This window comes from Heterodontus francisci, chromosome 15 (assembly GCF_036365525.1).
Source record: "Heterodontus francisci isolate sHetFra1 chromosome 15, sHetFra1.hap1, whole genome shotgun sequence".
Taxonomy (NCBI): Eukaryota; Metazoa; Chordata; class Chondrichthyes; order Heterodontiformes; family Heterodontidae; genus Heterodontus; species Heterodontus francisci.
This window is the reverse complement of record NC_090385.1, coordinates 1,956,859-1,970,077: the sequence shown is the minus strand read 5'-3', so window position 1 is coordinate 1,970,077 and position 13,219 is coordinate 1,956,859. Positions and strand designations below refer to the sequence as shown.

The 13,219-nt window shown below is 42.7% G+C and overlaps 1 protein-coding gene across 4 annotated transcripts in view; it reads right to left on the bottom strand.

Annotated features, from left to right (window-relative positions):
- Positions 1–695: 695 nt before the first annotated feature.
- Positions 696–13,219, bottom strand: part of ints6l (integrator complex subunit 6 like) — a 177,659-nt gene continuing 165,135 nt past the window's right edge. For all 4 annotated transcript variants that reach the window (XM_068047068.1, XM_068047065.1, XM_068047067.1 and 1 more), the window contains 5 exons: positions 11,048–11,190; positions 8,878–9,115; positions 7,378–7,788; positions 3,239–3,332; positions 696–1,942 (listed from right to left, as the gene is read on the bottom strand). In XM_068047068.1, the coding sequence (XP_067903169.1) occupies positions 1,843–1,942; positions 3,239–3,332; positions 7,378–7,788; positions 8,878–9,115; positions 11,048–11,190 (986 nt within the window). In that variant the 3' untranslated portion in view covers positions 696–1,842. The remainder of the gene's footprint in view (positions 1,943–3,238; positions 3,333–7,377; positions 7,789–8,877; positions 9,116–11,047; positions 11,191–13,219) is intronic.

Below are 13,219 nucleotides of genomic sequence, written 5' to 3'. Positions count from 1 at the left end.
CTCGAATATCCCAGTGGATCTTCTCTGAACTTTCTGCTATGTATCAAAGTAAATTTGAAGGTTCATCACCTAAAAATGTACACAATATTCTAAGCGTGGGCTGACCTACAGCGTCAGCTGCGACTCATTGGTTAGCACTCTAGCCTCTGAGTCAGAAGGCTCAAGTCTGACCCCAGCAACGGGAGTACAACAATCTAGGCTAACACTCCAGGGTAGGGCTGAGGGAGTACTGCACTGTCAGAAGTGCCACTTTCAGATGAGACATTAAACCAAGGCCCATCTACTCTCTCAGGTGGATGTAATAGACCCCCATAGCACTAGCCAATATTTATTATTACACTGCTGTTTGTTGGAGCTTGCTGTGTACAAATTGGCTGCTATGTTTCCTACAATATAACAGTGACTACACTTCAAAAGTCTGATGAAGGGTCATTGACCCGAAATGTTAACTCTGCTTCTCTCTCCACAGATGCTGCCAGACCTGCTGAGTATTTCTAACATTTCTTGTTTTTACTTCAAAAGTATTTAATTGGTTGTAAAGCACTTTGGGATGTCCTGAGGTTATATAAATGCAAGTCTTTCTTACAGATTATATATATTATAATAATCTGTGCATTCAAATTGCATATTTGTGCTTTTAAAAAAAAACATTAAAATATATTTTGGTCTAAAATGCTTTAACCAGCAACGATATCCAGGAAGTTATTCTTTTTGTTCAAAAGGAAAAGCCACAGCTATATCAGACTATACATATCCAGCAGAAAAGGTTCTCAACATACAAGGTCATGCATTCAGTAAAGTGTGCTACAACATGTTTTAAGGTATTGAGTATCTATAAATCTTACAGACTTACACAGGCCATTAGACTTTCTAAACTTTCAGCATTCAAAACTCTGATATTAAACTTGAAAGTTTGTTTTCCCCCAAAGGACTTAAAAAAATATAAAATACCACTACAATAACTGAAAGCCATTTCAAAACAACTGTTTGTTAGCAACAGGATTAAAAGGAAGGTCTTACAATAGTATAAAGTGCCATAGAAAATGTGTTAAATACATATTTTCACGTATAAATAAAAAATTTCATGATAAACTGTATTTATTTTCAATAGATAGGAGTTACAAAAGTTACCTCACACTTTAAAATATGACAATTTGGTGTTTTATTTTGTAACAATGCGGTTCAAAAATAATTCCTCTTGTATGAACAATAAAAAGTCAATATGCTCTGTATCCACATTAGTGCTTCCAAAGCACATTGTGGAAAGTTCACTCAGCAAGACAGCATCCTCCTCACAGGTTGGAACGCAACTAGGGAGGAATTGGCCACAAGTGAACTTTCAACAAGTCGGCAGACAAAACAGTAAACTGAGTCTGAGGTAGATGGTTTCCTCCCCATAGTTAATTTTTAGTTTCTTTTAAATAAAATACTCTCATTTTCTTCCCTCAGTGCCTGATTCATGTACCAAACAAAAATGGCACCATATCTGAACTATGGAAAAACTTAGCCCCCTAGACAAAAGCTTCCACAATAACAGGCCAAAGAAGGGCAGCTAAAAAGAGGAGGATTGTGAACATTATCCACCTCTTCCCCACTCTGCAGCTCACTCCATTTCCCTGCTAGAGCAACAGGCGCTCACAATACAGGAAAAACTCTTCAACCAATCCAATGGGGCTTCTGTTCGACAAGCTCTGCTACAGCAGTACCGACCGAGATGCTGTTCCAAGAGAAACTAATGCCACTGGGGTGACAGGATGGTTAAAGCGAGCAAGTTATGAGCAGTTCATGCGCTGTACAGATTGACAGGGAAGCACATTCCTGGTCCACAGTCCTCCAGTTAGACTATCTGCTGTTGACATGGTTGATCTGTGTTGACAAAGACCTTGAAATAACATCATCTAGCACTCTTTCTAGTTGCTGGATTAACACTCGTCTTTTAAACCTGGGGGACAAAAGCAACAGCCAGAATCAGAACCAAGTCCATAGCAAGAAAAACTCCACCCACAGTCCAAGTCAGTTTATTCAACCATGGACTCCCTCTCCCCATTCTTCATCTGTTTATTGTGAAAGACACTGGGGTAGAAAGTGGATCTCATTACCAGCATAAGCTGGGCATAATGTAGACAAATTTCAGGGTGCGTGTTGGGTCAGGCTATTTATCAAGCACCTGGACCAGCTGCCTAAAGTAGACATTCAGCTGCTTGCATATGTTGCTGAGGGGCCTAGTGCCTGTTTTAGGGAAACTGTGCAGAGCAGACCCAGACTAGTTGTGGCCCAGCAAGCAGCTGTTCCCACAAAGCAAAGTCCATCCCTCAGTTCGTGCCCCGTCCTCTGCCACTCCTCTCCACTCCCTAAGGACTTACGTTCAAGTCGCTGTTGCTCTCCGACTGCCCCCCACCCTCCCCAGGGACGTACCCTGCAGTCACTGCCTGTGATAATAGGCCTACTGCACCCCACCCTCCCCAGAGACATACCCTGCAGCCTCTGCCTACCATTGATCATCTTGAATGGGGTAAGCTGCACATGGAGCCGCAGCAAATAATGTTAATGAGGCACATGGTCCAAACTCAGGCCAGTGTTGGTTTCCCTGGTTAGGATGCACGATCCAAACATTTCAGTCCCCAAAATAGGCCTGTGTAAATTTCCACCCCACTAATTTCCTTCCCTGAAAAGAATCATCAAGCATAACTGTTACTATTTCGTTAATATTCAGTTCATAGGATGTGGGTGATGCTGGCGAAGCCCCACTTATTGCCCATCTTTAGTTTCCTCAAGGTGGTGATAGGCCTTCCTTCACTATTGCAGTTCACGTGCTGGTGATACTCCCTCGTTCCTGTTCCCTCTTAAAGGTATAATTAAACCCAGATCAACTACCTTCTACAATCCCATTACACTGCAGAACAAAATGTTAGATGTTTGATGAAGTTTGAGTCTGATTCCCACAAGATGTGACATTTCTGCTTTGTGCTAGAAATTAGTGCTACGTTGCACTAAAAGGGGATGATTATTATCCATTATATCTGTAATTTTGTAATCACTCAAATTTATATTGTATCGCTCAGACATCTCAAAAGGTTTCCCATAGAATAAATTACTTTCCAAATGCAGTGACTGTTGTTGTAGACAGTGACTGGCAATTGGTATTTTAAGTTACAAAAATCACTTTCATAGATGGAAGGATGCAAACGAATATCACTGTCTTAGTCGATGTGGGCCTCAAGGATAAATAAGCACATACCTGGCAGCTTCTTTGATAGTATTCTGAATGAAATTTCTCTGAATTTCTAAAGGACCTTGTATGTCCTCCAGTAACCTGAAGAGTCTGTCATAATCTGAAATTAAAGAATAGTCAACAATTTTGCAAAGTGAAGCCCAGATGCTTTTCCGTGAGAAGGAAAAGCTGAAAGATTTAACAAATTTTCAGCCAAAGTCATGGGGAATTTCAATTCAAAAGTTATCTCACAGAAAGAATACAACTTTATTCTGTTTTATTTACTGCCAAGTTTATTTTATCCCGTTAAGGTCAGTCCCTCTGCAAAAAGCACAATTCCCTCGGTGAGAGGGTAAAAACCAACCCACATCCAGGATAATGGCAATGTCAACAGGAACATGAGGGGCTAAAAAAATAGTCACACCTCAACAGTGCCTGCATGATGCCAACTCTGGAACCCAATCTATTTCTACCACATGATACTAGTTAAATATTTCAAAACTGCACAGAGACAAACTCCTGGCAATTAGTGGGTACTTCAACCCACTTTTTTTTTTAGTAGATGGCTGTGTGTGAGCTGTACACTGAACGATGCCAAACACTGGCAAAGTGAGCAGCAGTTTTATAATCTGATACAGGAACACAGGAGCAGGAGTAGGCCATTCAGCCCGTCAGGCCTGCTCCGCCATTCAATTAGATCATGGCTAATCATCTACCTCAATGCCACTTTCCCATGCGATCTCCATATCCCTTGATGTCATCAGTATCCAGTTATTAATCAATTTCAGTCTTGAACATGCTCAATGATTGAGCTTCCACAGCCCTCTGGGGTAGAAAATTCCAAAGATTCACCACCCTCTGATTGAAGAAATTCCTCCTCGTCTCAGTCTTAAATGGCCTGCCCCTTATTCTGAGACAACGTCCCCTGGTTCTAGACTCACCAGCCAGGGGAAGCGTCCTATCCACATCTACCCTGTCACACCCTGTAAGAATTTTCTAAGCCTCAATGAAATTACCTCTCATTCTTTGAAACTCTAGAGAATACAGGCCCAGTTTCCTCAATCTCTCCTCATAAGACAATCCCGCCATCTCAGGGATTAGTCTGGTGAACCTCCGTTGCAATCTCTCTATGGCAAGTATATCCTTCCTTAGATGAGGAGACCAAAACTGTACACAATACTCCAGGTGCGCTCTCAGCAAAGTTCTATACAATTGCAGCAAGACTTCTTTACTCCTGTACTTAAACCCCTTGTGATGAAGGCCAATATACCATTTGCCTTCCTAATTGCTTCCTGCACCTTCATGCTAGCTTTTAATGACTCATGAACAAGGACACCCAGGTCTCTGGAAATTAACACTTCCCAATCTCTCACCATTTAAGAAATACTCTGTCTTTCGTTTTTTTCTACCAAACTTCACACTATTCACATTATATTCCATCGGCCATGTTCTTGCCCATTCACTGAGCCTGTCAAAGTCCCCTTGAAGCCTCCTTACATCCTCCTCACAACTTACATTCCCACCTAGTTTTGCTTCATCAGCAAATCTGGAAATATTACATTTGGTCCTCACATCCAAATCATTTATATAGATTGTGAACAGCGGTGGCCCCAGCACTGAACCTTGCAGTCCCCACTAGTAACAGCCTGCCATCCTGAGAATGAACCGTTTATTCGTACTCTGTTTTCTGTCTGTTCGCCAATTCTCAATCCATATTATCCCCAATCCCATGTGCTCTAATTTTGTTTACTAACCTCCTGTGTGGGACATCATCAAAAACCTTCTGAAAATTCAAATACACCACATCCACTGACTCTCCTTTATCTTTTGTTTTATTTGCTCATGGGATGTGGGCTTCGCTGGCTAGGCCAGCATTTATTGCCCATCCCTAATTGCCCTTGAAAGGGTGGTGGTGAGCTGCCTTCTTGAACCGCTGCAGTCCTTGGGGTGTAGGTACACCCACAGTGCTGTTAGGAAGAGTATTCCAGGATTTTGACCCAGCGACAGTGAAGGAACGGCGATACAGTTCCAAGTCAGGATGGTGTGTGGCTCAGAAGAGAACTTGCAGGTGGTGGTGTTCTCAGGCATTTGCTGCCCTTGTCCTTCTAGTTGGTAGAGGTCGTGGGTTTGGAAGGTGCTGTCTAAGGAGCCTTGGTGAGTTGCTGCAGTGCATCTTGTAGACGGTACACACTGCTGCCACTGTGCGTCGGTGGTGGAGGGAGTGAATGTTTGTGGATGGGGTGCCAATCAAGCAGGTTGCTTTGTCCTGGATGGTGTTGAAATTCTTGAGTGTTGTTGGAGCTGCACCCATCCAGGCAAGTGGAGAGTATTCCATCACACTCCTGACTTGTGCCCTGTAGATGGTAGATTGGGGAGTCAGGAGGTGAGTTACTCGCCGCAGGACTCCTAGTCTCTGTCCTGCTCTTGTAGCCTCAGTGTTTATATGGCTACTCCAGTTCAGTTTCTGGTCAATAGTAGCCCCTAGGATGTTGATAGTGGGGGATTCAGCGACGGTAATGCCACTGAATGTCAAGGGGAGATGGCTAGATTCTCTCTTGTTGGAGATGGTCATTGCCTGGCACTTGTGTGGCACGAATGTTACTTGCCACTTATCAGCCCAAGCCTGGATATTGTCCAGATCTTGCTGCATATGGACACAGACTGCTTCAGTATCTGAGGAGTTGTGAATGGTGCTGAACATTGTGCAATCATCAGCGAACATCCCCACTTCTGACCTTATGGTGGAGGGAAGATCATTGATGAAGCAGCTGAAGATGATTGGGCCTAAGACACACTACCCTGAGGAACTCCTGCAGTGATGTCCTGGAGCTCAGATGATTGACCTCCAACAACCATTACCATCTTCCTTTGCGCTAGGTATGACTCCAACCAGCGGAGAGTTTTCCCTGATTCCCATTGACTCTAGTTTTGCTAGGGCTCCTTGAAGCCATACTCGGTCAAATGCTGCCTTGATGTCAAGGGTAGTCATTCTCACCTCTGGAGTCCAGCTCTTTTGTCCATGTTTGGACCAAGGCTGTAATGAGGTCTGGAGCTGAGTTGCCCTGGCGGAACCCAAATTGAACATCAGTGAGCAAGTTATTGCAGTAGACCGATAGGGTGGTAATTGGCCGGGTTGGATTTATTCTGCTTTTTGTGTACAGGACATACTTGGGCAATTTTCCACACTGCCGGATAGATGCCAGTGTTGTAGCTGTACTGGAACAGCTTGGCTAAGTGGGGGTGGCTAGTTCTGGAGCACAAGTCTTCAGTACTATTGCCGGAATGTTGTCAGGGCCCATAGCCTTTGCAGTATCCAGTACCTTCAGCCATTTCTTGATATCAAGTGGAGTGAATCGGATTGGCTGAAGTCTGGCATCTGTGATGCTGGGGACCTCAGAAGGAGGCCAAGATGGATCATCCAATCAGTACTTTGGCTGAAGATGAATGCAAATGGTTCAGCCTTATCCTTTGCACTGATCTGCTGGGCTCCCCCATCATTGAGGATAGGATATTTGTGGAGTCTCCTCCTCCTGTCAGTTGTTTAATTGTCCAGCACCATTCACAACTGGACATGGCAACACTGCAGAGCTTAGATCTGATCCGTTGGTTGTGAGATCGCTTAGCTCTATCTAAGGTTATCTATGCTAGAAGTAACATCCTCAAAAAACTCCAACAGGTTAGTCAAATATGATTTCCCTCTCATAAATCCATGTTGACTCTGCCCAATTATATCTTTATTTTCTCAGTGTCTAGTTATCACATCCTTGAAAATAGATTCTAACATTTTCCCTACTACTGACGTCAAACTAACAGGTCTGTCGCTCCCTGTTTTCATGAAAGGCCATGGTACAAATATCTTCCAGTTTTATTTTCTCTTGCATCTTGGTCACAACCAAATTTCTGATGAACATGACAACCAAAACCATTACTTCCTGCCAAGGTCTACCCATACTTTTCCATCTTCGAAATCCACAGAGAGTGGATTCAGGAAGGTGCTTTGGTCCATGAGAGCATCCAGAGATAGTGCAATATTAAAACCTTTCCCTAATCCCATCAAACTCTCTTGGAATGAACAGGAGGAGGTGATGTTAAAAGCTTTGAGAACATCTGGCTGCCCTTTATACATCTGTACACAGCTTTATGAGTGGCTGGAAAAAGACACATACTTCTCCCTGGCTTGCGAATCTCCTTCATGACTTTAATCCTGAGTTCAGCATTGTTCCCCTCCGCCACTGGCTGAACTTGCACTCTGTCAGAGATGGCCAAGGATAGGCCAGGATTGCTTTCTACTGCCACATCTGTTTCATCATCAGTTTCAGAAGGGCTCTCCAATGAGTCTCTCATAACCATATCTGTCCCACGTTTATGATCAAGTACATCCTCAGCCACATGATTGAGCTCTGGCTCAGCCTGAAAGTCACTGGGCAGTAGGGTCTCTGCTGCTGCCTGAGCAGATATCAAAGCAGGTCCCTCTGGAGGGGGAGTTACCAGTACATCTTCAGCCAGTTTCTCTGATGGTTGCCAGTCATCCATCCTCTTCTCTCCACTTGCATCTGCTGATGGAATGTTATTTATATCTAAATGTGAAAGAAAAATAAAAGGCCATTGGATAGTTTCAGTAATTAGTACAGCAGTTGTAAATAACTGATTCATTAATGAACAGAAAATCCCAGGCCATTCCCTAAAATGCTGCTTCCCACTGGCAGTGTGATGGAGGGAATGTCCCCGTACACTGACTACAAAGATACAGCGCAGGCTAATATATTGGAAAATAGTGACAGAAGATACGTATATAAAATAGTGATGGTGTAAATATATGTATTTATGTTCATAAAAACAAAGACTTGATTTTTTTTTTAGAACAGCAGTGTATTTAAAAAACAATGCAGCAATGGTCAAGGCAGCAACATTCATCTTTCTACCATTTCCACACACTAGTCAAAATTTCCCTCTTTAGGCATCTGCACTGCTCCCACACACACACAATCCCTCCCTTCACCAGACAGGCAGAATGTTTGGCTGAAAGCTCATTGACCTGAAACGTTATTTCTCGCTCCACAAGTGCTGCCTGAGTATTTCCAGCATTTTCAGTTTTTATTGCAGATTTCCAGCATGTGCAGTATTTTGCTTTTGTAAGACTGTTTGGACTGTAGCACTCTGCAAGGGCAACATTAATACTAGGGAGCGAGTGACCAATACAACATAGCAGCGTAAGGATGGTCTCGTCATAATGCCTCCCCACCACCATACTCACCCCTCCCCTCCCTGCCCCATCATGGACAGAGGATAAAATGTCCCCATGAGGGAGTCAAAAATGTCATCAATATGGAAGTTGGTAAATATATTGCTACCGCTTTTGGATCTTATTACATTTATTTTAAATTCTGAAAATCATTTGAGAAGAAAATCACAAACAAATCTGTAGAACAACTTTGCAATGCCTAACTGATGTGGCGCCATCTCAACAAAAAGCAGCAATTTGGGTAACCTCTTCACTCAGAATTTCCAACATTGGATAATTCGAAGGTGTCACAATTCCAGTGACACAAACAACAAAGAACACTGATGGCCACCATTCTATAATGCTGACTGCTGCTGGTTTCAGCAAGACTAGGCAACCACGTAATCTAACAGGTTCAGAGATGCAACGATGGCAGCAACTTTACCTTTATGTACAGCAACAGGCTTTACAAGGTTGGGCTGGGGTTGGGTTCCTGGACTTGGAGTTGAAGGAGGCCCCTTTCCTCCGATGTGATTGATGATTGGCGGAGTTTGAGGTCGCCGCAGTAACGGTGACATACTTCGCCTTCTCTTCAGTGATCCTGGTGTGTTGGATTCTCCAGGTCGTTTTACCTTGTTCTGTGGCCCTGCCACAAACTCATCCGCCTCATCGATCATCATTCCCTGATTGTAAAAAGCAAAAAAACACACAAATGAAGTGTTGTCAAAGGTAATGAAATCCCATGAGCAAATTAAGAGATCAACCCAATTTCTGTTTACTCATACCAAAAATAGGCAGTAACCTAGGGGCTAAAAAGTGAGGAAATTGTTAAGTAGTAGTATTGGAGAAACTCAAGGGACTAAAATCTGACAAATCCCAAGGACCTGATGGCCTATATCCTAGGGTTCTAAAAGAGATAGCTGCAGAGACAGTGAATGCGCTGGCTATGATTTTCCAAAATTCCCTAGATTTTAGAGCAGTCCCCACAGATTGGAAGGTAGCAAATGTAACAACGCTATTCAAGAAAGGAGGGAGAGAAAACAGGGAACTACAGGCCAGTTAACCTGACACCAGTCATCGAGAAAACGTTGGAATCTATTAAGGAAGTATTAACAATGTACTTAGAAAAGTACAGTATGCTTAGAACAAGTCAACGTGGTTTTATGAAAGGGACATCCTGTTTGACAAATTTATTAAGGGTTTTTTGAGGATGTAACAAGTAGGGTAGAGAAAACAAAACCAGTAGATGTAGTGTACCTGAATTTCCAAAAGGCATTTGATAAGGTGATACACAAAAAGTTAATATACAAGATAAAGGCTCATGGAGTTCAGGGTAATATATTAGCATGGATAGAGGATTGGTTAATGGATAGGAAGCAGAGAGTAGGGATAAATAGGGCATTTTCAAGTTGGCAGACTGCAACTAGTGGAGTGTTGCAAGGATCAGTGCTAGGGCCTCAGCTATTTACAATTTATGTTAATGGCTTAGATGAAAAGACAGAGAGCAATGTATCTAAGTTTGCTGATGATACAAAGCTAGATGGGAATGTAAGCTGTGAGGAGAACCCAGAGAGGCTGCAAAGAGATATAGTCAGGTTAAGCAAATGGGCAGCAAGGTGGCAGATAGAGTATAATGTGGGGAAATGTGAGGTTATTCACTATGGCAGTGAGAACAGAAATGCAGAATATTTTTTTTTTAAAAGGTGTGAAGCTTGTAAATGTTGATGTTCAGAGAGACTTGGGTGTACTCGTACAAGGAACACAAAAAGTTAGCAAGTAGGTACAGCAAGCAATTAGGAAAGTAAATGGCATGTTGGCCTTTATTGCAAGGGGATTGGAGTACAAGGATAAAGAAGTCTTGCTACAATTGTATGGGGCTTTGGTGAGAGCGCATCTGGAATACTGTGTGCAGTTTTGGTCTCCATATTTAAGGAAGGATATACTTGCCTTGGAGGCAGTACGCTGAAAGTTCACTAGATTGGTCCCTGGGATGAGAGAGTTGTCTATGATGAAAGGTTCAGTAAATTGGGACTACAATCTCTGGAGTTTAGAAGAATGAGAGGTGATCTCATTGAAACATACAAGATTCTGAAGGGGCCTGAAAGGATAGACACAGAGATTGTTTCCCCTGGCTGAGGAATCTAGAACAGGGGGCACACCCTCACGATAAGGGACTGATTTTTAGGACTTGAGATGAGGAGGAGAAATTTCTACACTCAAGAGGGTTGTGAATCTTAGGAATTCACTACCCCAGAGGGTAGAGGTTTCATTGTTGAATATATTTAAGGCTGGAATAGACAGATTTTTGGTCTCTCAGGGAATCAAGGGATCTGGGGGCAGGCAGGAAAGGGGAGTTGAAGCCCAAGATAAGCCATGATCGTTTTGAATGGCGGAGCAGGCTCGACAGGCCGTATGGTCTACCTTTGCTCCTATTTCTTATGTTCTAACTCAGGTGTGAATGTTCAGTCAGGGATCCCAGCACTGTAGTTTCAAATCCAATTAGCTGCCTTCAAGCTTGCCCCTCACATGATCTCAAAACTTGCATCATCGAACACTGACATAAACTCAGAAACTAGCACAGTAATCTGTCTCCCACAATGTTGCTAGCTGCCTACCTTCTTGTCCTGTTTGAAAGGATTGCCAAATGTATGGAGCCGTTTGGGTTGGTCTGGGTCAATCTCACGAAGAGGAGAAGGCATAAGTTTCAGGTATTCCTGATAGTTACCCATCTGTGCCACAGGAATGCTGTGCAAATAATCTGCAAAGAAATGAAAGCTGGCATTAGCTGCATACAGATTTGTATAGCATAGTAATGATATTAATGTATAACAAATAGCTGTACTGATAAACATTTGATACCAACACCTTGGAAAGAACAAAGTAAAATAATCACCTGATTATTTTAATTAATTCATTCTCAAGTCTTGGGTGTTTTATTAGGACAGCACCATTATGCCGAGTAATACACTCCAAATCATTCTACTGCTAAACTATGGCTGTGTACAATGTGCTGTGTCCCTTTACCACTGAAATGTAAATGTTGTGTCCTGCCTAAATGAGTTAGAAGCTAGTTAACTGACCTCAGGATCTGCTAAAATCAGAAATCAAATTGTCTTTCTTTTTCTATTGTGAGAAAGAGTTTTGCATATTTGGCAATCTGATGAATAGAGACCCACAACAGACACAACGAGGTGAAGCTCCTCTGGGTACTCTCCCAATCAGCTGCCTTATCAGCGGAAACCCCGTTTACACCGGCCGATCGGGAGAATCCTCAATGAAATTCCCGGTGAATGCCAATGCTCGCGGTGAGTTATACTTAGCACAGTAAGTGGGGGTGGAATGCAATTCATCAAGAACTGAGACAGAAATTAGTAAGAATTTAGAAAGGGGGTTGAAAGAATTCTAGGCAGAGGCAGTAATGCAAGTTTTCTCTATTCGTTCCGAGGGTAATGAATGTTTCTCTTAAACACAGCAGCTGGAGAAGAAAAAAAAACATGGCTACAAAACTAAATTGTTCCATAACCAATAACCGTTCTAAAATTTTCAATATGAACAAAAGAAAGTCAGGTTCTGTAGTGTGTGAAACGCTACACAGATGAGAGGCATCCAGCAACCACAGGCCAGTCAGATTAACCTCAGTGGTGGGAAAGCTTTTAGAAATGATAATATGGGACAAGGTTAACAGTCACTTCAATAAATGTGGATTAATTAAGGAAAGCCAGGACATATTTGTTAACAGCAAATCGTGTTTAACTAACTTGCTTGAGTTTTTTGATGAGATAACAGAGAGGGTTGAAGAGGGCAATGCGGTTGATGTGGTGTACATGGACTTCCAAAAGGTATTTGGTAAAGTGCCACATAATAGGCTTGTCAGCAAAATTAAAAGCCCAAGGAATAAATGGGACTGTAGCAGCATGCAGACAAAATTGGCTGAGTGTCAGGAAACAGAGCGTAGCGGTGAACGGTTGTTTTTCGGGCTGGAGGAAGGGATACAGTGGGATTCCCCAGAGGTCAGTGTTGGGGCCCCTCCTTTTCTTAATATATATTAAAAACCTAGACTTTGGTGTACAGAGCACTATTTCAAAATTTGCAGATGACACAAAACTGGAAAGTATTGTAAGCAGCGAGGAAGATAGTAATAGACTTCAACAGCACATAGACAGGCTGGTGGAATGGCGGACAAGTGGCAGATAAAATTTAATGCAGAAAAATGTGAAGTGATTCATTTTGGCAGGAAAAACGAGGAGAGGCAATATAAATTAAAGGGGACAAATTTAAAGTGGGTGTGCAGGAGCAGAGGGACCTGGGGGTATATGTGCACAAATCATTGAAGGTGGCAGGGCAGGTTGAGAAAGTGGTTAATAAAGTATATGGGATACTGGGCTTTATAAAGAGGGGCATAAAGTCAAGAACAAGGAAGTTATGTTAAACCTGTATAAAACATCAGTTCGGCCTCAGCTGGAGTATTGTGTCCAGTTTTGAGCACCATCCTTTTGGAAGGATACAGTAAATGGAAAAGTCCTGGGGAAAATTGATGTACAGAGAGATTTGGGTGTTCAGGTCCATTGTTCCCTGAAGGTGGCAACGCAGGTAAATAGAGTGGTCAAGAAGGCATACGGCATGCTTTCCTTCATCGGACGGGGTACTGAGTACAACGGTTGGCAGGTCATGTTACAGTTGTATAAGACTTTGGTTCGGCCACATTTGGAATACTGCGTGCAGTTCTGGTCGCCACATTACCAAAAGGATGTGGATGCTTTGGAGAGGGTGCAGAGGAGGTTCACCAG